The 23130-nt window shown below is 51.2% G+C and overlaps 1 protein-coding gene across 2 annotated transcripts in view; it reads right to left on the bottom strand.

The window, feature by feature from the left end:
- Positions 1–15972, bottom strand: part of LOC140396302 (protein mono-ADP-ribosyltransferase PARP12) — a 40911-nt gene extending 24939 nt beyond the window's left edge. Inside the window, exons 1-5 of one of the 2 annotated variants that reach the window (XM_072484761.1) lie at positions 15696–15972; positions 12121–12272; positions 10379–10541; positions 3592–3739; positions 1220–1361 (exon numbers count right to left, since the gene is read on the bottom strand). In XM_072484761.1, coding sequence (XP_072340862.1) covers positions 1220–1361; positions 3592–3739; positions 10379–10541; positions 12121–12272; positions 15696–15723 — 633 coding nt within the window. In that variant the 5' untranslated portion in view covers positions 15724–15972. Of the gene's footprint in view, positions 1–1219; positions 1362–3591; positions 3761–10378; positions 10542–12120; positions 12273–15695 lie in introns of both variants that reach the window. The other variant, XM_072484762.1, reaches the window with a different exon arrangement.
- Positions 15973–23130: the final 7158 nt, after the last annotated feature.

Genomic DNA, 23130 nt, shown 5'->3' on the forward strand with positions numbered 1-23130 from the left:
AGAACCTGGGTTAATCCCCGCAGCTGCATTCTGTGAGTGAGCTGCTGGGGAACGTGTCTGAACAAGTCTTCTCAATAAATCCTCGATTGAAGTTCTTTACGTCTCGCCTCGCGTGTGATCGATGGTGCTACAGGTTTTAAATCAAATGTGTGAAGGAATGGGCGATAGTTGATTGCAGTGAGGAGTATTTTTTTTTACAGGATGTAGGCTTTACTGGCAAGGCCAGCATTGGTTTCCCATCTCTAATTGCCCTTGCGAAGGTGATGGTGAGCTTCCTTCTTGAACCAGTGCAGTTCATGTGGTGTCGGTACACCCACTGTGCTATTAGTGAGGGAGTTCTAGGATTTTGACACAGCGACAGTGAATGAACGGCGATATATTTCCAAGTCAGGATCGTGAGTGACTGGGAGGGGAACATCCGCATGGTGGTTTTCCCATGTATCTGCTGCCCTCGTCCTTCTAGATGGTAGTGGTTGTGGGTTTCGAAGATGCTGCCGAAAGAGCTTTTTGCTGCAGTAGATGGAACACTGTTGCTATTGTGCATTGGTGGTGGAGGGAATGAATGTTTGTGGAACGGACCTCAATCAAATGTGCCGCTTTGTCTTGGATAGTCGAGCTTTTGAGTGTTGTTGGAGCTGCACTCATCCAGGCAAGTGGAGAGTATTCCATTAAACTCTTGACTTGTGCCTTGCAGGTGGTGGTGGACAGGCTTTGGGGAGTCAGGAGGTGAGTTACTGTGTTGCGATATTGCTTTAAGAGAGAATATGGTAATGAGTAAGTAGCCAGGATATAAACCATGTGATCAGCACATATTGTTCAGAAGAGTTTTCATTTTACCTAGCGACACATCTGTGAAGGAATTACAGCTATATGCTCCTGATAACAATAGCTGTTGAATCTTTATAGTAAATCTGTGCGCTGAGCAATCTAGTACTACATCTTCAAATAAACCAAACCTACGATTAGCTTAGTCCTGTTAGAGTTTGCATTCAGAAAGGGTAGTAATACAATGGAGAGGTTAGGGATAGGATGCAGGCAATGGTACTTTTAGACTTGCAGTTTGTGTTGGGTGCATCATAGGAGGGCCAGAGAGTGTTGGGGAAATTGTGGTTGGAAGTGACGAACAAATGGATGAGGGTTTCAGCTATGGTTATGGTTGGGTGACTACAAAGTTAAACATAACTTCTGTACCTGGCAGGATGGAAACTTGTTCCCTTACCTTGGCTGAAAACTGTTTCCATTTGTGCTCACAACGGTAATACCAGAACCATTCGTCCTTTGAGGAGTTAGCAAAGGTCTTACGCTGAACTTGGAGATCTTTTCCATGGACTTGCATTTTATTGAAATCTATTGAGATCATGCTGAAAAATACAGAACATTCATTGACTGTAAGCACTGTACAGTATATTGGCTATCAGTCACCGAGACCCCATAGCTTCCATTAAATATCACCCAGAGAGTTCCACCTCAGCCCCATAGAGTGAGGCCATGAACAGTTACCCTTTTAAACCCGACCTGTGCCAATAGAGGATGGTGCCAAGGAAAGGCCTCTCCTTTGGAGAGAAGTATTAAGTGCTTCTTTTCAGCTGGAGGCCATGAAATAAGTAGGTCATGACTTAAATATGGATCTATATAAGATCAGAATGATACAGCACACATGTAGGCCATTCAGCCCATCATGCCTACACCAACTCTTTGAAAGAGCTATCCAATATCCAATCCCATTTCCCTGTTCCTTCCCCTTCCCCTTTTGAGTCTATCTCTATGAATCTGCTCCCACTGCCTTTTCAGACCACGCATTCCCTATCACGGGAAACTTTATTTCACTCAAATTGTCATGTGTTGCCTCAGGTTCTTTTGGCATTATTCAATTAATATCTTCTTCATTGTTTATCTTTAACTTTTATCGATCTATCCATGAATGCATATGTAGCTGATTTCATCCCATTGGTTAATTGTAGAATTAATACAATTGTCAGGGTTCCTTCCTGGAATGGTCAACAATTTCTCATCTGCTTTTCTTAATACCCTGGGATGGAAACCGCCAGGTCCTGGGGCATCAATTATTCAATTTAAAAAATATTTTTGCTCAGTTTATTGTGGTCAATTCCTGTCTCATCTCTTCAAACTCAATCATACCTGAATGTAAACCATGGTTTGTAAATCACCCTCCTCCTTGACAAACCCAATTTGAAATTCTATCACATTATGGTTACGGTTAACTAGTATAATTAATTTGATTGTTAAGCTTAGTACAAAATCTATGATTATGTGTTGTCTTTTAGTTCAAGAATATATTATTCCATCACGGTGCCGAGGTCCCAGGTTCGATCCCGGCTCTGGGTCACTGTCCGTGTGGAGTTTGCACATTCTCCCCGTGTTTGTGTGGGTTTTACCCCCACAACCCAAAAATGTGCAAGGTAGGTGGAATTGGGTACTCTAAATTTATATATTAAAGAAGAATAAATTATTCCAGAAAATCATTCCAAATATATCTTTAAAAAATCACTGGGTTTGGGACTCAAGTGGCTCTGTTTTCTCTAGCCTATATAAAAAAAAGTATAACCACTCTGTGTTTGCAACAAGATTCCCTGCTCTCCATGTTTAGGTTTCCTGCTACTTTCTCACTGCAATCTGGAACTAGACCTCTTGCATTCTTTCCTCTGTGGCATGAACGCCACTTCCTGCTGAATGCTGCAGGCGTGAGCTGCTTCAGTAGCTGAGGGATATAGAAGGATGCTGAACACTGTGTGATCATCAACAAATATCCTCAGTACTGACCTCATGGTGGAAAGAAGGGCCAGAATTTTCCAGTCATTCCCATGAGCAGGATCATCTGGTCCTGCCGACGGCGACCCTGCTAGTGGGGGTTGCAAACAATGTTTACAACAGCGGAAGAGAAGATCCTTGACCCACCAGGCCGTCTTTGCAAAGGGTGGTAGAGGTACATTGACGAGACTATGCAGACACTGCGACAACGGATGAACGGACATCGCGCGCCAGTCGCCAGGCAGAAATGTTCCCTTCCAGTCGGGGAACACTTCAGCAGTCGAGGGCATTCAGCCTCTGATCTCCGGGTAAGCGTTCTCCAAGGCGGTCTTCAGGATGCATGACAACGCAGAATCGCAGAGCAGAAACTTATAGCCACGTTCCGCACACGAGTACGGCCTCAACCGGGACTTTGGATTCATGTTGCATTATGTTGACCCTCCACATCTCGTCTGGGTTTGCAAAATCTTACCAACTGTCCTGGCTTGAGACAATTCACACCTCTTTAACCTGGGGTTACCCCTCATTCTGGCTCTGTAAAGACTTAATTATCTGCAAATGCTCACATTCAAAGTATCGTCTTGCTTCTTTGACTTTGTGTATATGAATGTTTCTGGAACCTACCTCTTCTTTCACCTGAGGAAGGAGCAGTGCTCCGAAAGCTAATGATTTGAAACAAACCTGTTGGACTTTAACCTGGTGTTGAAAGACTTTTTACTATGCTCATGGTTGTCTACTTTAGTTACTATTGCTGAATTACAATCTACTTCGTCACACCCTTCCTGTCATTTTTGATAACCCTTGCAAGTTTAGGCAGCTCACCCATATGCGGAGTTGTAAAGTTTGATGCCTTTTGTCTCAGGCATTGAGTATTGAGCCTCGATTACGTGGTCGCAGTCAATGTCGTTCCAGCCTTTTCTATCCTTAATCTGCCACTGGTATTGCTCCCCTGCAGACTGTCTCTTTTTTCCTGTGGATTTTGAAAAGAATACTTCAGAGAAGAAAAACATGAATAATAAAAGTATTTCACGGTTTCACAACTTGTCAATTATGGGCAGACCCACTGCAGATTGGAAGATCACTTTGTGGAACAACCTCTGTTCAGTTTGCAAGGGTGACACTGACTTCCAGACACATGCTAGTTTCATTCACTGTCCTCCACTCCTCCTCTGTCCTCCACTCCTCCTCTGTCCTCCACTCCTCCTCTGTCCTCCACTCCTCCTCTGTCCTCCACTCCTCCTCTGTCCCCCACTCCCCCTCGGTCCCCCACTCCCCCTCGGTCCTCCACTCCCCCTCTGTCCTCCACTCCCCCACTGTCCTCCACTCCTCCTCTGTCCTCCACTCCTCCTCTGTCCTCCACTCCTCCTCTGTCCCCCACTCCTCCGCTGTCCCCAGTCCCCCTCTGTCCTCCACTCCCCCACTGTCCTCCACTCCCCCACTGTCCTCCACTCCCCCACTGTCCTCCACTCCTTCTCTGTCCTCCACTCCTTCTCTGTCCTCCACTCCTCCTCTGTCCTCCACTCCTCCTCTGTCCTCCACTCCTCCTCTGTCCTCCACTCCTCCTCTGTCCTCCACTCCCGCTCTGTCCCCCCCACTCCCCCTCTGTTCCCCCCACTCCCCCTCTGTTCCCCCCACTCCCCCTCTGTTCCCCCCACTCCCCCTCTGTTCCCCCCACTCCCCCTCTGTTCCCCCCACTCCCCCTCTGTTCCCCCCACTCCCCCTCTGTTCCCCCCACTCCCCCTCTGTTCCCCCCACTCCCCCTCTGTTCCCCCCACTCCCCCTCTGTTCCCCCCACTCCCCCTCTGTTCCCCCCACTCCCCCTCTGTTCCCCCCACTCCCCCTCTGTTCCCCCCACTCCCCCTCTGTTCCCCCCACTCCCCCTCTGTTCCCCCCACTCCCCCTCTGTTCCCCCCACTCCCCCTCTGTTCCCCCCACTCCCCCTCTGTTCCCCCCACTCCCCCTCTGTTCCCCCCACTCCCCCTCTGTTCCCCCCACTCCCCCTCTGTCCCCCACTCCCCCTCTGTCCCCCACTCCCCCTCTGCCCCCCACTCCCCCTCTGTCATCATTCCCTCTGTCCACCACTCCCCCTCTGCCCCCCACTCCCCTCTGTTCCCCCACTCCCCCTCTGTTCCCCCACTCCCCCTCTGTTCCCCCACTCCCCCTCTGTTCCCCCCACTCCCCCTCTGTCCCCCACTCCCCCTCTGTCCCCCACTCCCCCTCTGTCCCCCACTCCCCCTCTGTCATCATTCCCTCTGTCCCTCACTCATGCTCTGTCATCATTCCCAATGTCCCTCACTCCCCCTCTGTCATAATTCCTTCTGTCCACCACTCCCCCTCTGTCCCCCACTCCCCCTCTGCCCCCCACTCCCCCCCACTCCCCCCATGTCCACCACTCCCCCTCTGCCCCCACTCCCCCTCTGCCATCATTCCGTCAGTCCCTCACTCCCCCTCTGTCATCATTCCCTCTGTCCCTCACTCATGCTCTGTCATCATTCCCACTGTCCCTCACTCCCCCTCTGTCATAATTCCTTCTGTCCCACACTCCCCCTCGGTCCCCCACTACTACTCTGCCCCCCAATCCCCCCTCTGCCCCCCACTCCCCCTCTGTCCCCCACTCCCCCTCTGTCCCCCACTCCCCCCATGTCCCCCACTCCCCCTCTGTCCCCCACTCCCCCTCTGTCCACCACTCCCCCTCTGTCCACCACTCCCCCTCTGTTCCGCCCCACTCCCCCTCTGTCCCCCACTCCCCCTCTGTCCCCCACTCCCCCTCTGTCCCCCACTCCCCCTCTGTCCCCCACTCCCCCTCTGTCCCCCACTCCCCCTCTGTCCCCCACTCCCCCTCTGTCCCCCACTCCCCCTCTGTCCCCCACTGCCCCTCTGTCCCCCACTGCCCCTCTGTCATCATTCCCTCTGTCCCTCACTCATGCTCTGTCATCATTCCCAATGTCCCTCACTCCCCCTCTGTCATAATTCCTTCTGTCCACCACTCCCCCTCTGTCCCCCACTCCTCCTCTGTCCGCCACTCCCCCTCTGCCCCCCACTCCCCCTCTGCCCCCCACTCCCCCTCTGCCCCCCACTCCCCCCATGTCCACCACTCCCCCTCTGCCCCCACTCCCCCTCTGTCCCCCACTCCCCCTCTGTCCCCCACTCCCCCTCTGTCCCCCACTCCCCCTCTGTTCCCCACTCCCCCTCTGTTCCCCACTCCCCCTCTGTTCCCCACTCCCCCTCTGTCCCCCACTCCCCCTCTGTCCCCTACTCCCCCTCTGTCCCCCACTCCCCCTCTGTCATCATTCCCTCTGTCCCTCACTCATGCTCTGTCATCATTCCCAATGTCCCTCACTCCCCCTCTGTCATAATTCCTTCTGTCCACCACTCCCCCTCTGTCCCCCACTCCCCCTCTGCCCCCCACTCCCCCTCTGCCCCCCACTCCCCCTCTGCCCCCCACTCCCCCCATGTCCACCACTCCCCCTCTGCCCCCACTCCCCCTCTGCCATCATTCCGTCTGTCCCTCACTCCCCCTCTGTCATAATTCCTTCTGTCCCACACTCCCCCTCTGTCCCACACTCCCCCTCTGTCCCCCACTCCCCCTCTGTCCCCCACTCCCCCTCTGTCCCCCACTCCCCCTCTGTCCCCCACTGCCCCTCTGTCCCCCACTGCCCCTCTGTCCCCTACTCCCCCTCTGTCATCATTCCCTCTGTCCCTCACTCATGCTCTGTCATCATTCCCAATGTCCCTCACTCCCCCTCTGTAATAATTCCTTCTGTCCACCACTCCCCCTCTGTCCCCCACTCCTCCTCTGTCCCCCACTCCCCCTCTGCCCCCCACTCCCCCTCTGCCCCCCACTCCCCCCATGTCCACCACTCCCCCTCTGTCCCCCACTCCCCCTCTGTCCCCCACTCCCCCTCTGTCCCCCACTCCCCCTCTGTTCCCCACTCCCCCTCTGTTCCCCACTCCCCCTCTGTCCCCCACTCCCCCTCTGTCCCCCACTCCCCCTCTGTCCCCCACTCCCCCTCTGTCCCCCACTCCCCCTCTGTCATCATTCCCTCTGTCCCTCACTCATGCTCTGTCATCATTCCCAATGTCCCTCACTCCCCCTTTGTCATAATTCCTTCTGTCCCCCACTCCCCCTCTGCCCCCCACTCCCCCTCTGCCCCCCACTCCCCCAATGTCCACCACTCCCCCTCTGCCCCCACTCCCCCTCTGCCATCATTCCGTCTGTCCCTCACTCCCCCTCTGTCATAATTCCTTCTGTCCCACACTCCCCCTCTGTCCCCCACTCTCCCTCTGTTCCCCCCACTCCCCCTCTGTTCCCCCCACTCCCCCTCTGTCCCCCACTCCCCCTCTGTCCCCCACTCCCCCTCTGTCCCCCACTCCCCCTCTGTCCCTCACTCCTGCTCTGTCATCATTCCCCCTGTCCCTCACTCCCCCTGTCATCTTTCCTTCTGTCCCCCACTCCCCCTGTCTTCATTCCTTCTGTCCCCCACTCCTCCTCTGTCATCATTCCCTGTCCCCCACTCCCCCTCTGTCCCCCCACTCCCCCTCTGTCCCCCCACTCCTCCCCTGTCCTCCACTCCTCCCCTGTCCCCCTCTCCCCCTCTGTCATCATTCCCTCTGTCCCCACTCCCCCTGTGTCCACCGCTCCCCCTCTGACCACCACACCCTCTGTCCCCCACTCCCCCATGTTCCCCACTCCTTCTCTGTCCCCCACTCCCCCTCTGTCCCTCACTCCTGCTCTGTCATCATTCCCCCTGTCCCTCACTCCCCCTGTCACCTTTCCTTCTGTCCCCCACTCCCCCTGTCTTCATTCCTTCTGTCCCCCACTCCTCCTCTGTCATCATTCCCTGTCCCCCACTCCCCCTCTGTCCCCCCACTCCCCCTCTGTCCCCCCACTCCTCCCCTGTCCTCCACTCCTCCCCTGTCCCCCTCTCCCCCTCTGTCATCATTCCCTCTGTCCCCACTCCCCCTGTGTCCACCGCTCCCCCTCTGACCACCACACCCTCTGTCCCCCACTCCCCCATGTTCCCCACTCCTTCTCTGTCCCCCACTCCCCCTCTGTCCCTCACTCCTGCTCTGTCATCATTCCCCCTGTCCCTCACTCCCCCTGTCACCTTTCCTTCTGTCCACCACTCCCCCTGTCTTCATTCCTTCTGTCCCCCACTCCTCCCCTGTCCCCACTCCTCTGTCATCATTCCCTGTCCCCCACTCCCCCTCTGTCCCCCACTCCCCCTCTGTCCCCCACTCCCCCTCTGTCCCCCACTCCCCCTCTGTCCCCCACTCCCCCTCTGTCCCCCACTCCTCCCCTGTCCCCCACTCCCCCTCTGTCCCCACTCCCCCTGTGTCCACCGCTCCCCCTGTGTCCACCGCTCCCCCTCTGTCCACCACTCCCCCTCTGTCCACCACTCCCCCTCTGTCCCCCACTCCCCCTCTGTCCCCCACTCCCCCTCTGTCCCCCACTCCCCCTCTGTCCCCCACTCCCCCTCTGTCCCCCACTCCCCCTCTGTCTCCGCTCCCCCTGTGTCCACCGCTCCCCCTGTGTCCACCGCTCCCCTGTGTCCACCGCTCCCCTGTGTCCACCGCTCCGCCTCTGTCCACCACACCCTCTGTCCCCCACTCCCCCTCTGTCCCCCACTCCCCCTCTGTCCCCCACTACCCCTCTGTCATCATTCCCTCTGTCCCCACTCCCCCTGTGTCCACCGCTCCCCCTGTGTCCACCGCTCCCCCTCTGTCCACCGCTCCCCCTCTGTCCACCACACCCTCTGTCCACCACTCCCCCTCTGTCCCCCACTCCCCCTCTGTCCATCACACACACTCTTTCCACTACTCCCCCTCTGTCCACCACACTCTCTGTCCCCCACTCCCCCTCTGTCCCCGACTCCCACTCTGTCCCCCCACTCCCCCTCTGTCATCATTCCCTCTGTCCCCACTCCCCCTCTGTCCACCACACCCTCTGTCCACCACTCCCCCTCTGTCCAGCACACCCTATGTCCACCACTCCCCCTCTGTCCCCCACTCCCCCTCTGTCCCCCACTCCCCCTCTGTCCACCACTCCTCCTCTGTCCCCCACTACCATTCTGTCCCCCACTACCCCTCTGTCCCCCACTACCCCTCTGTCCCCCACTCCCCCTCTGTCCCCCACTCCCCCTCTGTCCCCCACTCCCCCTCTGTCCCCCACTCCCCCTCTGTCCCCCACTCCCCCTCTGTCCCCACTCCCCCTCTGTCCCCCACTTCCCCCCATGTCCACCACTCCCCCTCTGTCCACCACTCCCCCTCTGTCCACCACTCCCCCTCTGTCCACCACTCCCCCTTTGTCCACCATTCCCCCTCTGTCATCATTCCCTCTGTCCACCCCCCCCCTCTGTCCACCACTCCCCCTCTGTCCACCACTCCCCCTCTGTCCACCACTCCCCCTCTGTCCACCACTCCCCCTCTGTCCACCACTCCCCCTCTGTCCACCACTCCCCCTCTGTCCACCACTCCCCCTCTGTCCACCACTCCCCCTCTGTCCCCCCACTCCTCCTCTGTCCCCCCCACTCCTCCTGTCCCCCCCCACTCCTCCTCTGTCCCCCCCCACTCCTCCTCTGTCCCCCCCCACTCCTCCTCTGTCCCCCCCCACTCCTCCTCTGTCCCCCCCCACTCCTCCTCTGTCCCCCCCCACTCCTCCTCTGTCCCCCCCCACTCCTCCTCTGTCCCCCCCCCCACTCCTCCTCTGGCCCCCACTCCTCCTCTCTCCCCCCACTCCTCCTCTGGCCCCCACTCCTCCTCTGGCCCCCACTCCTCCTCTCTCCCCCCACTTCTCTCTCCCCCCACTCCTCCTCTGTCCCCCCACTCCTCCTCTGTCCCCCCACTCCTCCTCTGGTCCCCCCACTCCTCCTCTGGTCCCCCCACTCCTCCTCTGTCCCCCACTCCTCCTCTGTCCCCCACTCCCTTCGGTCATCATTCTTTTGTTCCTCTAGGTCTCATTACCTTTTTTGCCTTGTACCATTGTCCTGTTTGTCATTTAATTTTTTATTTTTTAAAAAGAGTACCCAATTATTTTTTTCCAATTCAGGGGCAATTTAGCGTGGCCAATCCACCTATCCGGCACATCTTTGTTGTGGGGTGAAACCCATTCAAACACTGGGAGAATGTACAAACTCCACACGGACAGTGACTCAGAGCTGGGATTGAACCTGGGACCGAACCTGGGACCTCGGCGCCGTGAGGTAGCAATGCTAACCACTATGTTACCTCTCCTGTTTTTCGTTTAATCATTCCTGCTTCAGCTCCTATCACAGATCTTCTGTTTCACTCATCCTTACCGTTACCCTTTCCTGACCTCTGCACCCGCTAAAACTGAATTCAACAACTTTTTTATATAGCACCTTCAACATAACAAAACATCCCAAGGCACTTCACAGGAACATTATAAAAACAAACATCGTGCCACGTAAAGATCTGTGGAGCAATTCAGACCGGGGATGCACAAGAGGCTAGAATTTGTGACTGAGATATCTTTGAGGGTTACTGAGATAGGGAGGAGCGAGGCTATGGAGGGATTTCAAAGTAAGTACTTTACAAATGTCACTTCTGCTGGTTGGAATAACACAATCCTCGTAACAAACAAACTCACTTTGTGGTGTGGCTTCATCTGATGATTCGGAGTCAGAATGCGTACTGTGGCTCAGCCTACAAGAGTTCCCATATCTGCAATTTCCACTGAAGTAATACTTGCAAACATGCTGATATGTGCAGTTCTTGTTCATGCATTTACGTTCGTTGTAATATTTACACGGCTGGAAGGAAAGAGAAGTACCAAAATTAAGATGCATTTTGAAGATTCCCCGAGTGTTTTCAGGGTGTCCAGTTCAGGCCACTGAGACACAGGAGAAATCCATGCTTAACACCAATGTTGTTAGGAGTTGGGGTCATGAGGACCAATTGGAGGAATGTGGAATCATACAGAAGGCAACCATTCGGCCCATCGTGCCTATGCCGGCTCTTTGGTCAAGCTGTCCAGTTAGTCCCTCCGCTGTTGCTCTGTTGCCCTGTAAATGTTTCCATTTTAAGTCTACACCATCCTGACCTGGCCATAGAACATCATTCCTGTATTATTGTTATGTCAAAATCCTGAAACTCCTTCCCTCCTTCATAGCACCATGGGAGCACCTTCCTTATATGGGACTGCAGTGGACCAAGAAGACTACTCACCATCACCTGGATTAATACTAGATCTAATTCTATCACCTACACTCCAATAGTATATCTCTCTCTCTCTCTACCTTTCTGCACCCTAATGGTGCACAGGTCAGACTTTTGTCTGTTTCTGTAGCTAATTATTCCTGGAACAGGTCGCTAGTCTGTCGCCAGGGGCTTATAGCTTGAGGAGCATTAACCACAGCAAACATAGCCACACTCACACACAGGCAAACTAAGGGGCAATTTAGCGTGGCCAATCTACCTAACCTGCATGTATTTGGACTGTGGGAGGAAACCGGAGCACCCAGCAAAAACCCTCACAGACACGGGGAGAATATGCAAACTCCCCAATAGTGTCCACCGCACAGAAACAGGGATTCAGCCTAATTGTCTTTATGCTCCACACTCTATCAGAGTAAGCTGTCATTCTTTTCTACTTCATGCTTATCTAGCTTCTCCTTAAATGTATCTCAATTTTCACCTTGGCTATGACCTATGGTAGCAAATTCCACAGTTCTGTCACTCTGGGGAAAGAAGTTTCTCCTGACTTCCTGATTGGATTTCTTGGTGATTACTTAACATCCACAGTCTTTAGTTCTTGGAATTGAGAAACCTTGAAACAAGGTATTAGTTTGTACAGGAAATGGCATCAGTGTTGGTGGATTATTGGTGGAACACTATTTTACTCGGACTGTTGCCCATTGGATGTATGGATCTCAATAGGAAGGTGAACCAGTCCAAAAGGTGACTTGATCACTTCCATGAAACTTATTGTTCAAGCTCACAGGTGATTGATGCTCACGAAGTGACTTGGTGAAGCGCTGTGCATGGTGAAATAATCTTCAGCTCAGATGGTGGGGGAAAAATAATCTCCACATGTGATTGAAATGACAATGATCAAAATGTGCTCACCTTACATTGTACTTAACTGTGTACTTTGTCCTATTCTGTATTTTCTTTTCATGTACGGAATGATCTGTCTGAGCTGCACGCAGAACAATACTTTTCATTATAACTTGGTACATGTGACAATAAACAAATCCAATCCAATCCTACTGAACAAAGTTCTCCATTTTCACTATCACACGGGGCTTACATGACTTTCGTGCTCTGGTACGCATTGTAGCATGTCTGCCATGCCATTTGATCATGTTATTTTTTGCATTAGGCACTTACGATAAGCCCTGTCCTCTCTGCGCGATTCTTCTTGAATCTTCCTTCATTAAATTGTCCTTCAGCAAAACTGGCTGTATCACTGCCACTCGCTCCTTCATGATTGTCATCACCATCAGCGCTGTAGATGCTATCATCGCTTTCGCTGCCTTCCTCTTGAGTGAAGGATGAAAGAGATTTTATTTATATAATACAATTTTATTTATATAATACAATAAAAGTAAAATACTGTGAATGCCGGATATATGAAATAAAAGCAGAAAATGCTGGAAAAGTTCATGCAAGCCTGGCCTCATCTGCAGAGAGAGAAACAGAGTTAGTGTGACTTTTGTATTTATATAACCCCTTGCACCATCTCAGGATCTCCCAAATCTTTTTATGCCCAGTTCAGCACTTTTAGAATGTAGTCGATGATTAATGTGAAAAAAAGTTACAGCAGCCAATTTGCACACAGCAAACTCCTCCCACACTCAGCAATCTGATAATCTCTTTACTGATGCTGGTTGGGGGAATAAACACTGGCTAAGATACCAGGGTGCAGGGATTGGGAACTTCCTTACTTGTCTTCAAAAGAGCTATCATGGGATCTTTACATCGACCCGAGAGCAGACTGGTTTAATGACTCATTTATAAGGAGAGATTTGTTGGATTGTTTTCACTAGAACGACAGAGGGTGAGGGGCAACCTGATAGAGGTTTACAAAATTATGAGTGGCATGGACAGAGTGGGTAGTCAGATGCTTTTTCCTAGGGTAGAAATGTCAATTACTAGAGGATATAGTAAGAAGTCTTACAACACCAGGTTAAAGTCCAACAGGTTTGTTTCAAACACTAGCTTTCAGAGCACTGCTCCTTCTGATTCACCTGAGGAGGGAGCAGTGCTCTGAAAGCTAGTGTTTGAAACAAACCTGTTGGACTTTAACCTGGTGTTGTAAGACTTCTTACTGTGCTCACCCCAGTCCAACGCCGGCATCTCCATATCATAGAGGATATAGGTTTATGGTGCAAGTGGGAAAGTTTAGAGGTGTGCGAGGCAAGTTTTATTTTCACAGAGGGTGGTGAGTGCTGGGCGAGGTAGTGGAAGCCGATAGATAGCAGCGTTTAAGAGGTATCTTGACGAATACATGAATAGGATGGAAATAGAGGGATAAAGACCCCATAAGTGCATAAGGTTTTCATTTAGACAGGCATCATGATCGGCACAGGCTTGAAGAGGTGAAGGGCTTGGTCCTGTGCTGTACTATTCTTTGTATTTGAAAGCCACCACCTGTGACACTGCAGCACTCCCTCAGTGCTGCTGAACACATGACCCCCTGCCTCAGAGATACCCACTGAACCATGGCTAATGCCAAGAGAATAATCCTGCATTAATATAACGCTCATATCATCAGTATTCCCAAATTGGATTGCAGGTTTAACATAGTGAAGCGTCTCTAAGTACTTCACAGGAGTAGTTATCAAACAAAATTTGATGCTGAGTCACATGCCCAGCTCAGACAGATGATTAAAAACTTGGTCAAAGGCGTTGGTCGTAAGGAGCATTTTAAAGGAGTTGAGAGATGGGGAGAGTCAGAGGGAGGGAATTCCAGAGTTTAGAGACTTGCTAGCTTGAATGCCTAATAAGTATTTATGCTCTCCACTCAAATTGAATTCTACTCTCTACATTTTTGTTAAAATAAAAAGCACGGGCAGCAAGGTGGCGCAGTGGTTAGCAGGTTCGATCCCGGCCCTGGGTCACGGTCTGTGTGGATTTTACACATTCTCCCCCTGTTTGTGTGGGTTTCGCCCCCACAATTCAAAATGATGTGCAGGCTAGGTGGATTGGCCACGCTAAATTGCCCCTTAATTGGGAAAAATTAATTGGGTACTCTAAATTTCTATAACATTTTTTAAAAAACAGACCAATAACTCCTGGAAAATCCCGCCAAACACAAAATTGCTGCTGCTTTTTGACTGTGTAGAAAAGTTACTCGAGAGTGATTCATTGGAGACAAAGCAATTTGTTTGAAAGATTTGTGAAATTGAAGTTTGTACTGGATCTGCACATCTCTCTCCATTCTCACATTTCCATTCACTCTTTCGTTCTCTCTCTCCTTATTTTTCTGTTTCTCGCTCTGTTAATACATCACACATCCATCTTTCAGTTCCTCATTCATGTGTCCTCTTATTCTCCCCCCGGGTGAAGTCGTCCTGGTCCCACTGGAGGTGATTTTGATCACAGGACTGGGAAGATGTTATGATGGGAGGGTGGCAGTTCAACAAGCATCCCCCTCAAGATCTGGCTGATCTTGGGGTGGAACTTGGAACCCACCTGAAAGAAAATCAACCTGAATATTGAAGTTCCCAATTCTGCACACATTGGGGATGTCACTGGGGGACAGGCTGGGTAGGTTCCTGGAGGTGGTTTACTGATGGCAGCCCTGGGTGGAGTAGGGGTATGGGGGAGGGGGGGGGGGGGGTGCGAGATCTGCCATACTTACCCCATCACTCCACCCACTACTAGAATTACAGGGATCCACACAGGTCACAGGTATATGCTATGGAAGGAATTTCCTCCCCTTTTTGCAGGCCCCAGACAGCACAGCGTTCCCCCCTTCACACTTCCACTTCTTGAAAAAGGTTGCAATGTCTTTAAAGGTTGCCTCAAGAAGGAGATGCCCTTGCATTCCCTCTCTAATACCAACAGTGCCTACCTGTGCCAGCAGGGCTGCCAACTTTCCAAGGTTAACCATTTGGACTGGCAGCCTCAGGAATCTACTCCCGCATTAACCAAATGGCGGGCTTGGACGTTGTCTCTTGTAGGATGACAGGGGTGGGTGCACTGCCAATAAATTTAGCATCAAGGCCGGGGAAGGACCGGGACTAGTGGGTATTTTAGAAGTTGCTGAAATCCTATGCCTTTCTGTGTCTCACTCTAATACACTTCGCCTCCCTTTGTTTCCAGTATACAATGGAAGCCTCTCTCATTCACATTACAGGGGTCTTTACTGACATATACGATGCTGCATTTAAGAAAATGTGCATAAACGGAAGAAACGAATTGAAGGATAATGTTGGCGGGGTGAAATGGGGAGTTAACCGTCATCATGGGCCCGTTGGGCCGAATGGTCTATTTCTGTTGTTAAAAAGGGTGTAAAGTAAATAACACACAGTCAGTGAGGAAAACACGACTCCCCAAAACCCTGGATAAACTTTCCAACAGATCCACTTATTCTTTGTTCTATAAATAGAGCCAAGTCTGCCTCTTCAATTCTCTATCACTTTCGTTTCGCTTGAAAACTGAGAGAAGGCACGGTCTGAATGGGGACTCTAGAGGGAGACATGGTCAGTGGACTCCGCATTACTGGGTCAGAGAGAGGGAGAGAGTGGATCAGAGGACAATTCAGGGCTCACAACCCTAATTTAAACCCCCCACCCCCGGGGGGCTGACTGCTGTAATATTCGATCTCTCAAATCAATGAAGTCAATTTCGGAGCCGGCGACCAGGGCAGAAGGAAACTGACACGAGAAATTGACGCCAGGTTAAATGTGACCCCCGCTGACAATGAGGATTCGAAGCGGTTCTGAAGCGCCACTCACCATCCCCCAGCTCCAATCTCGAAGCCATACCGAGCTCTGCAAGAGGATGTCCTTCCTCTGCAAATGAGTCGCCTTCGCAAAATTCACGTCCAACCAAATTGCGATGGCGGAGATAGCACAGGAGGGGGTGCCAAGCTGAGCAAAGAGGAGGCGAACCTATTTCCAGGAAGTCAGCTGAGGGTTTCGATTGCAGGAGGCTTTTTAGATGTTTGACAAGTCGGATCACACATTTTAAAAATGTTCTTACAGTCCAAAGATGTGCAGGCTTGGTGCATTGGCCATGCTAAAATTGCCCTTAGGGTCCAAAGATGTACGGGTTAGGCGGGGTTATGGGGATCAGGCGTGAGAGAGGACTAGGTGTTAGTTAAAGTTTCGATTCTAATGTGGTCCTTCCTGCTTTGTAGAAAATCTTAAAAGGTCAATTCTGTTTCTGCACAGATACTGCCAGATCTGCTGAGTTTCCTCAGTGTTTTCTATTTTTATTTCAGATTTCCAGCGTCAGTATTTTGCTTTTGTTGCCCATTCCTAGTTGCGCTTGAGAAGATAGTGGTGAGCTGCTTTCTTGAACCCTTCTGATTCCCCAAATGTAAAACTATTACAACAAAAATGCCCTTGGTCACCAAAAGTACAATAACCAATCAACGGATTGAAAATAATTAGACAAATCTAATAATAATCTTTATTAGTGTCACAAGTAGGCTTACATTAACACCGCAATGAAGTTACAGTGAAAAGCCCCTAGTCGCCACACTCCGGCACCTGTTTGGGTACACAGAGTGAGAATTTAGAATATCAAAGTAATCTATTGCGACTTGTGGGAGGAAACCGGAGCATCCCGGGGAAACACACTCGGGCACGGGGAGAACGTGCAGATTCCGCACAGACAGTGACCCAAGCCGGGAATCGAACCCAGGTCCCTGGTGTTGTGAAGCAACAATGCTAACAACTGTGCTGCCAAAATAATCATGACAAAGGCAAAAACACTCTGGTCCAAGTCAACATGAATTAAATGTGCCCTGAGGGAAGTACATTTAACATCCATGTCTCTACGTATTATTGTTGGTCTTGGTATGGTGCCCATCATCTGGACGATCTAGTGCCAGGAAACTGGGGAGACAGTCACCCGAGACCAGAATTGAACCTGGGTCCCTGGAGTTGTGAGGCAGCAGTGCTAGTCACTGCCACCATGCCGCCCCTGACACTGCCGACATTATGATGCAATGTCACATGACCAAGAGAAGTAGAAGTACAATCTGGTGCAATCTAATTGAGACATATATAGATCTTTAAATAAACAAGAATGTTTTTTATGAATCACAGTCTATGGTGACATTCTTAGGCTAACAGACAAACCCTAAAGAAATCCCATCCAGACTCCAAACCAAAGACTGATTTGCTTAGTTTGGTTGATTTTAAACAGCTCTGAAAAGCCCTGAGTAAATCTGGGTCAGAACCTGCATAATTAGAAGGTAAACAGCCAATTAACCTTATCCATAACATTACAATGGGCCAGATTTATTCTAAAAATAAGGGTAAGGTTAACTGGCACTTTCTGGTATTTAAAGGTAAATACTGCAGCAACTCCAGGAGAGGAATCAATTGCAAATATCCAAAAGTTGCTGTCTTAATTTATCCACTTTGCTGTTAATTTTATGAAGATATTCGGAGACCAGAGTGACCCGAAAGCGACACAGTGGACCATCGGATATCGCGACATAAGCACATCCCTGCTACTGACAGAAGAATTTTAAATTTCTGATTGCTGATTCCAACATGCACTGATTTCTCTGTGATTGGCCAGAACCACAAAGACTTGGGCTGTTTACCTTCTATTTATGCTGGTCCTGATCCAATGATCTCCCCTCTCAAGTACCATGCTGGTTAGGTGATTCCTTAGAAAAGGCATGCTTGCTCCTAGTCCAAATGTGAACTTATGGGGTGGGATTCTCCGTCCTGGCAGACCCGTTTTCTGGCACGGTGCGTCCCCACCGGCAGTGGGATCCCCCGTCCCGGCAGCCGGCCGATGGGGTTCCCCATTGTGGCGACCCCACGCCATCGGGAAATCCACGAGCGTGAGTGCGCTGCCAGAAAAGTGGAGGATCCCGACAACGGAGAATCCCGCCCATGATCTTTATTTAAAACAAAGCCAGCTTTCAAGAATCCAAATAATGCAATTACTTTCCATATGTTAAAATAAAATGCAGTTGTTGCAGATATGGTTAGTCCGAGGATTACTTGACCATCGCTCCTTGCAGATAAGGGCTTTCGTGAAAGAGTAACTTTGGCCATCAGGAACTACATAGGTTTTAATCAGAATGGGGAGGTTTTGCTTTCCACTTTCTTGCAAGGGTTGAAGGCGGTGGTCAGACGGGAGGTAATTTCATACAAGGCTTACAGAGATAAAGTCGGCAGGGCAGAAAGACAGAGGTTGGTTGACCAAATTTGGAGGTAGATTGGCAGTACTCCCTTATGACGGAGTTGTTAGCGGAGAAAAAGAGGCTACAAATAGAGTTGAATCGACGGGGAAGGCAGTGATCCAACTTCGCTACTTGCTAGGGGCATTTTATGAGCACAGGGATAAGGCCAGATGTCTACTGGCTCATCAGCTGAGGTGACAGGCAGCTGCATAGGAGATAACCCAGGTTAAGGATGAGGGAAGGGGCTGGTTACTGCTTTGGACAAGATTAATGGAGCTTTTGAGGATTTCTACCGAGGGCTGTGCAAGCTGGGCCTCCGGGGGGTGGCTCGGGGATGGAGCAACCTTTGGAAGGGTTGGATTTCCTGGTGGTGGAGAGGGTGAAGAGACAGGAGTTTGGAGGAGGTTATGCATTCTATCAGTTCCATGCAATCGGGAAAGGCACTGGGGCCGGATAGTTTTCCAGTGGAATTCTAAAAGCAGTTTGCAGTCTTGTTGGCACCACATTTATTGGAGATGTTCAATGATTCTCTGTCAAAGGGGGTCCTGCCAGCCACATTGAGGCAGGCATTGATCTCCTTGATCCCGAAAAAGGACAAGGATCCTGTGGAGTGTGGGTGTTACAGGTCTATTTCACTGTTGAATTCTGATGCTAAGGTAATAGCTAAGGTTCTGGCAAAGTGTCTGGAGAGGTGATCTGTGAGGACCAAACAGAGTTTGTTAAAGGCCAACAGTTGTCAACCAGCATCAGAGATTTTTGACCATGTCATGTCACCCTTTAAGGGGCAGGTGCCTGAGATAATTATCTCAATGGATGCGAAGAAGGCTTTTGATCGGCTGGAGTGGAGGTACCTCTTTGAAGTCTTGGGAACATTTGGGGATGGACCAACATTCATCGCCTGGGTGAGACTGTCCCCAATGGCTAATGTCTGGACCAATGCGGCAAGCTCAGGGTATTTCCGGTTATATAGGGACACAGGGCAGGAATGCCAGCGGTCCCCATTGTTGTTTGCGTTTGTGAATAAACTGTTGGTCATCGCACTTAGATCGTCAGAGAAGTGGAGAGATATTGAGAGAGGGGTGCGAAGAACATAGGGGTCGGGATTCTCCTTTTTGGGGACTAAGACCCCACGCCCGCCGGAAAATGGGCAAGGATCACTCCGGACTTTTTCCTCGAAAGTCTGGGATGATCCTCCGTTTTCCAGGGCCCTGGCGTGCGTCCCGCAGCTCTGGCTTCTGGCGTGCCCTGCTGTCCAGACCGCACGGCCGTGCATGTGCACGGTGGCTGCAAGCGGGTCCGCGCATGCGTGAGGCAGCTCACTTCGGTGTGGGTGCCGCAGACATGGCAGACCCACACAGCGGGCCCGCGCGGTGGATTGTAGGTCCCCCCCAGATTGCGGGCCTGGCCACCGCTGAGGCCCCCCTCGGAGTCAGATTCTCAACGACCCCACCAGGACCGCCACCGCGGCCGCTGGTCCGAGCTCCCGTTGGGTGGTGCCAGATGTAAACCACACCAGCGGGAGTTTGGCCCGTTGCCCGCGGAGAAGTGCCACGGGGGCCTATTTCACCGGCGCCGTGGCGACCACGCAGGTGCGATTGCCGCCGATTCTCCGGTGACCAGAGAATCAGCAGCCCGGCGTTGGAGCGGCGTGGCGGGAACTTCCCGCGACCCTGCCGATTCTCCGACCCGGCGCGGGCTCGGAGAATCCCGGCCAGGGTGTCCCTTTATGCACGCAATTTGTTGTTGTACTTTTCTGATCCTCTTGCTGGTGTAAGAGGGATAATGGAGTTGTTGAAGAAGTTTGGATCCTTCTCAGGGTACAAACTGAATGTAAGTATGAGTGAAATCTTCCCATTGAATCCCCTGGGATGGGGGGCAGATTTAGGGAGGCTGCCGTTTCAGCTGGCCAAGACTAAGTTTAGGTATTTAGGAATTCAGGTGGTACATGACTGGGCTCTATTACATAAACTGAACTTGGCCAGAGGGGGTGAAGGGGGACTTGAAGAGGTGGGATGCCCTCTTGGTCTCCGTGGCGGGTAGAGTGCAGACGGTCAAAATGAACATTCTGCTGAGCTTCTTATTTGTGTTCTGGAGTTTCCCGATCTTCCTCCCTAAATCTTTTTGTTGAGATTGATAAATTAATCTTTGTTTGGGCGGATAAGACTCCCAGGATTCGAAGAGCCTTCCTGCAGAGGGGACAACAGGTGGGCGGACTGGCACAACCAAATTTAATATTCTGTTACTGAGCGGTGAACAATCAGAAATTATGAAGGTGGTTTGAGAGCCTGGGTCAAGGTGGGGGCGGATGGAGGAGTCCTCTTATTGTATCTAAGGGCCTTGGTTATGCCCCTTATCTATTTTCTCCGGCCAGGTCTCAACGGGCCCGGTCGTGGTGGCGCCTCTAAGAATCTGGAACCAATTTAGGCAGCGTTTTAGATTAGCGGCCATGTCATTACTGTCACCAGTTTGTGGGAATCATAGGTTTGTACTGTCAGGGATGGATGCAATGTACAAGATTTGTAGGAGGGAGAGGGTTGAGAGGTTCAGGGATTTGGTTGTGGAAGGTAGGTTTGCGGGACTGGAGGAGATGGTGGAGAAATTTCAACTACCAAGGGGGAGTGTGTTTGGGTATCTGCAGGTGAGGAATTTTGTTCATAAAGAGCTGTCTTCGTTCCCTCGGTTACCGAGACCTACACGATAGACAGGATGATATCTCGAGAGGAGGTAGGGGAAGGGAAAGTTTCCGATAAATATGGGTGGTTGCTGGAGACAGGGAGAGCACCATTGGAGGAGGTAAAGGGGAAGTGGGAAGAGGAACTGGGCCTGGGGCTAGAGCTAGAGGGAGAGGTGTGGAGTGAGATTTTTCATAGGGTGAATTCCACCTCTTCTTGCAACAGGCTGAGCCTGATACAGTTTAAAGTAGTTCATAGGGCACTCTTGACGACAGCATGAGTGGGTTCTTCCACGGATTAGAGGACAGGTGTGCGCATTACTAAAGGCGGCCTATGAACTCACATGTTCTGGTCCTGCCCTAAGCTGGTTGGGTTCTAGGCCTCATTTAAAAAAATATATAAATTTAGAGTACCCAATTATTTTTTCCAATTAAGGGGCAATTTAGCGTGGCCAATCCACCTAACCTGCACATCTTTGGGTTTTGGGGTGAGACCCACGCAGACATGGGGAGAATGTGCAAACTCCACACAGACTGTGACCCGTGACAGGGATCGAACCTGGGTCCTTGGCACCATCAGGCAGCAGTGCTAACCACTATGCCACTGTGCCGCACTTGGTCTCATTTTTTGAGACCATGTCAGAGATTGTGGGGATCAGACTGGAGCCATGTCCATTGGTGGCAATCTTTGGGGTGTCAGACTCACCAGAGGGGAGGAAGGCTGATGTCTTGGCCTTCACCTCTCTGATAGCGTGGAGACGGGTCCTGCTTGGATGGAGGTTGGCGGTGTCACCTAATGGTTGGGGGACTTGGCATGGTTGGGGGACTTGGCATGGTTGGGGGACTTGGCAGAGTTCCTGAGATTGGAAAAGATTAAGTATGCCTTGAGAGGGTTAGAGGAAGAGTGCTATTCTTTAAGATCCTGGCTTGCACCCAGTAGGTTCAGGCCATAAAGGGAGCTCTGACTGCAGAAAATACAACTGAACTGTCATTGTGGGCCTCGCAAAATATTATGAAATATTTATCCCAAGCGTAGCCATTCCCTTGGTGCTCGTTCAGGCACTGCTGAAGAAGAACCAAAGATATGCATGGGGATCACCATATGAGGAAGCATTTGCAAGGATAAAGCGACAGCTGCTATCTTCCCAGCTGTTGATGCATTACGACCCTTCAAGGCCACTCGTCCTCACATGCAAAACCTCCCCTACGGCAGGTACGACGTACGGAAAGCCATCAGGGATGCAAAAAGACAATCCTGCATCAAACTAGAGTCCCAGGCCAACGACACTAACCCACGACGACTATGGCAGGGTCTACACAAGATCACAGGCTATAAAGCAAGGCCAGGCGGAATATTTGGGGCTGAGCATCCCTACCTGATGATCTGAACGAGTTCTATGCCCGCTTTTAGCAGTCAGCCAATGCATCTGTGCCACCCGCCCCAACAGCCCGGGACACACCTATATCCACTATTACAGCCTCAGAGGTAAGAGCTGCCTTCTTGAAAGTGAATCTGCGGAAAGCATTGGGTCCCGACGGAGTCCCTGGGCGAGCACTCAATGCCTGCGCAGACCAGCTGGCGAGTGTATTCGAAGATATCTTGAACACCTCACTTCTCCACTCCGAGGTCACTACCTGCTTCAAGAAGACCACCATAATACCAGTACCAAAGAAGAACAAGGTAGCCTGCCTCAATGACTACCGACCAGTGGCCCTGACATCTGTTATCATGAAATGCTTCGAGCGGCTAGTCATGAGACGGATCACTGCCAGCCTCCCAGATGGTCTCAATCCACTGCAGTTTGCCTATCACTGCAACTGGTCCACAGCAGATGCTATCCCCCTGGCTCTACAATCAATGCTCAAACATCTCGACAACAAGGACACCTATGTAAAACTGCTATTCATAGACTACAGCTCCTCCTTCAACACCATTATGCCAACAAGACTAATAACCAAACTCTGCAATCATTGACTTGACCCCTCCCTGTGCAGCTGGATCCTTTACTTCCTCACCAACAGACCGCAATCTGTCAGGATAGGCAACAGCACCTCCTCCACAATAGTCCTCAACACCAGGGCCCTGCAAGGATGTGTACTCCCTATACACATATGACTGTGTGGCAAGATTTAACTCCAACTCAATCTATAAGTTTACGGATGATACAACTGTGGTGGGCCGAATCTCAAACAACGACAAATCAGACTACAGGAGGGAAATAAATCACTTGGTTGCATGGTGCACCGAGAACAGCCTCTCTCTAAATGCCGGAAAGACCAAGGAACTGATCATTGACTTCAGGAAGCGTAGCGCAACACACACTCCCGTCTGCATCAATGGCTCCGA

The sequence above is a fragment of the Scyliorhinus torazame genome, chromosome 19, assembly GCF_047496885.1.
Source record: "Scyliorhinus torazame isolate Kashiwa2021f chromosome 19, sScyTor2.1, whole genome shotgun sequence".
Lineage (NCBI taxonomy): Eukaryota > Metazoa > Chordata > Chondrichthyes > Carcharhiniformes > Scyliorhinidae > Scyliorhinus > Scyliorhinus torazame.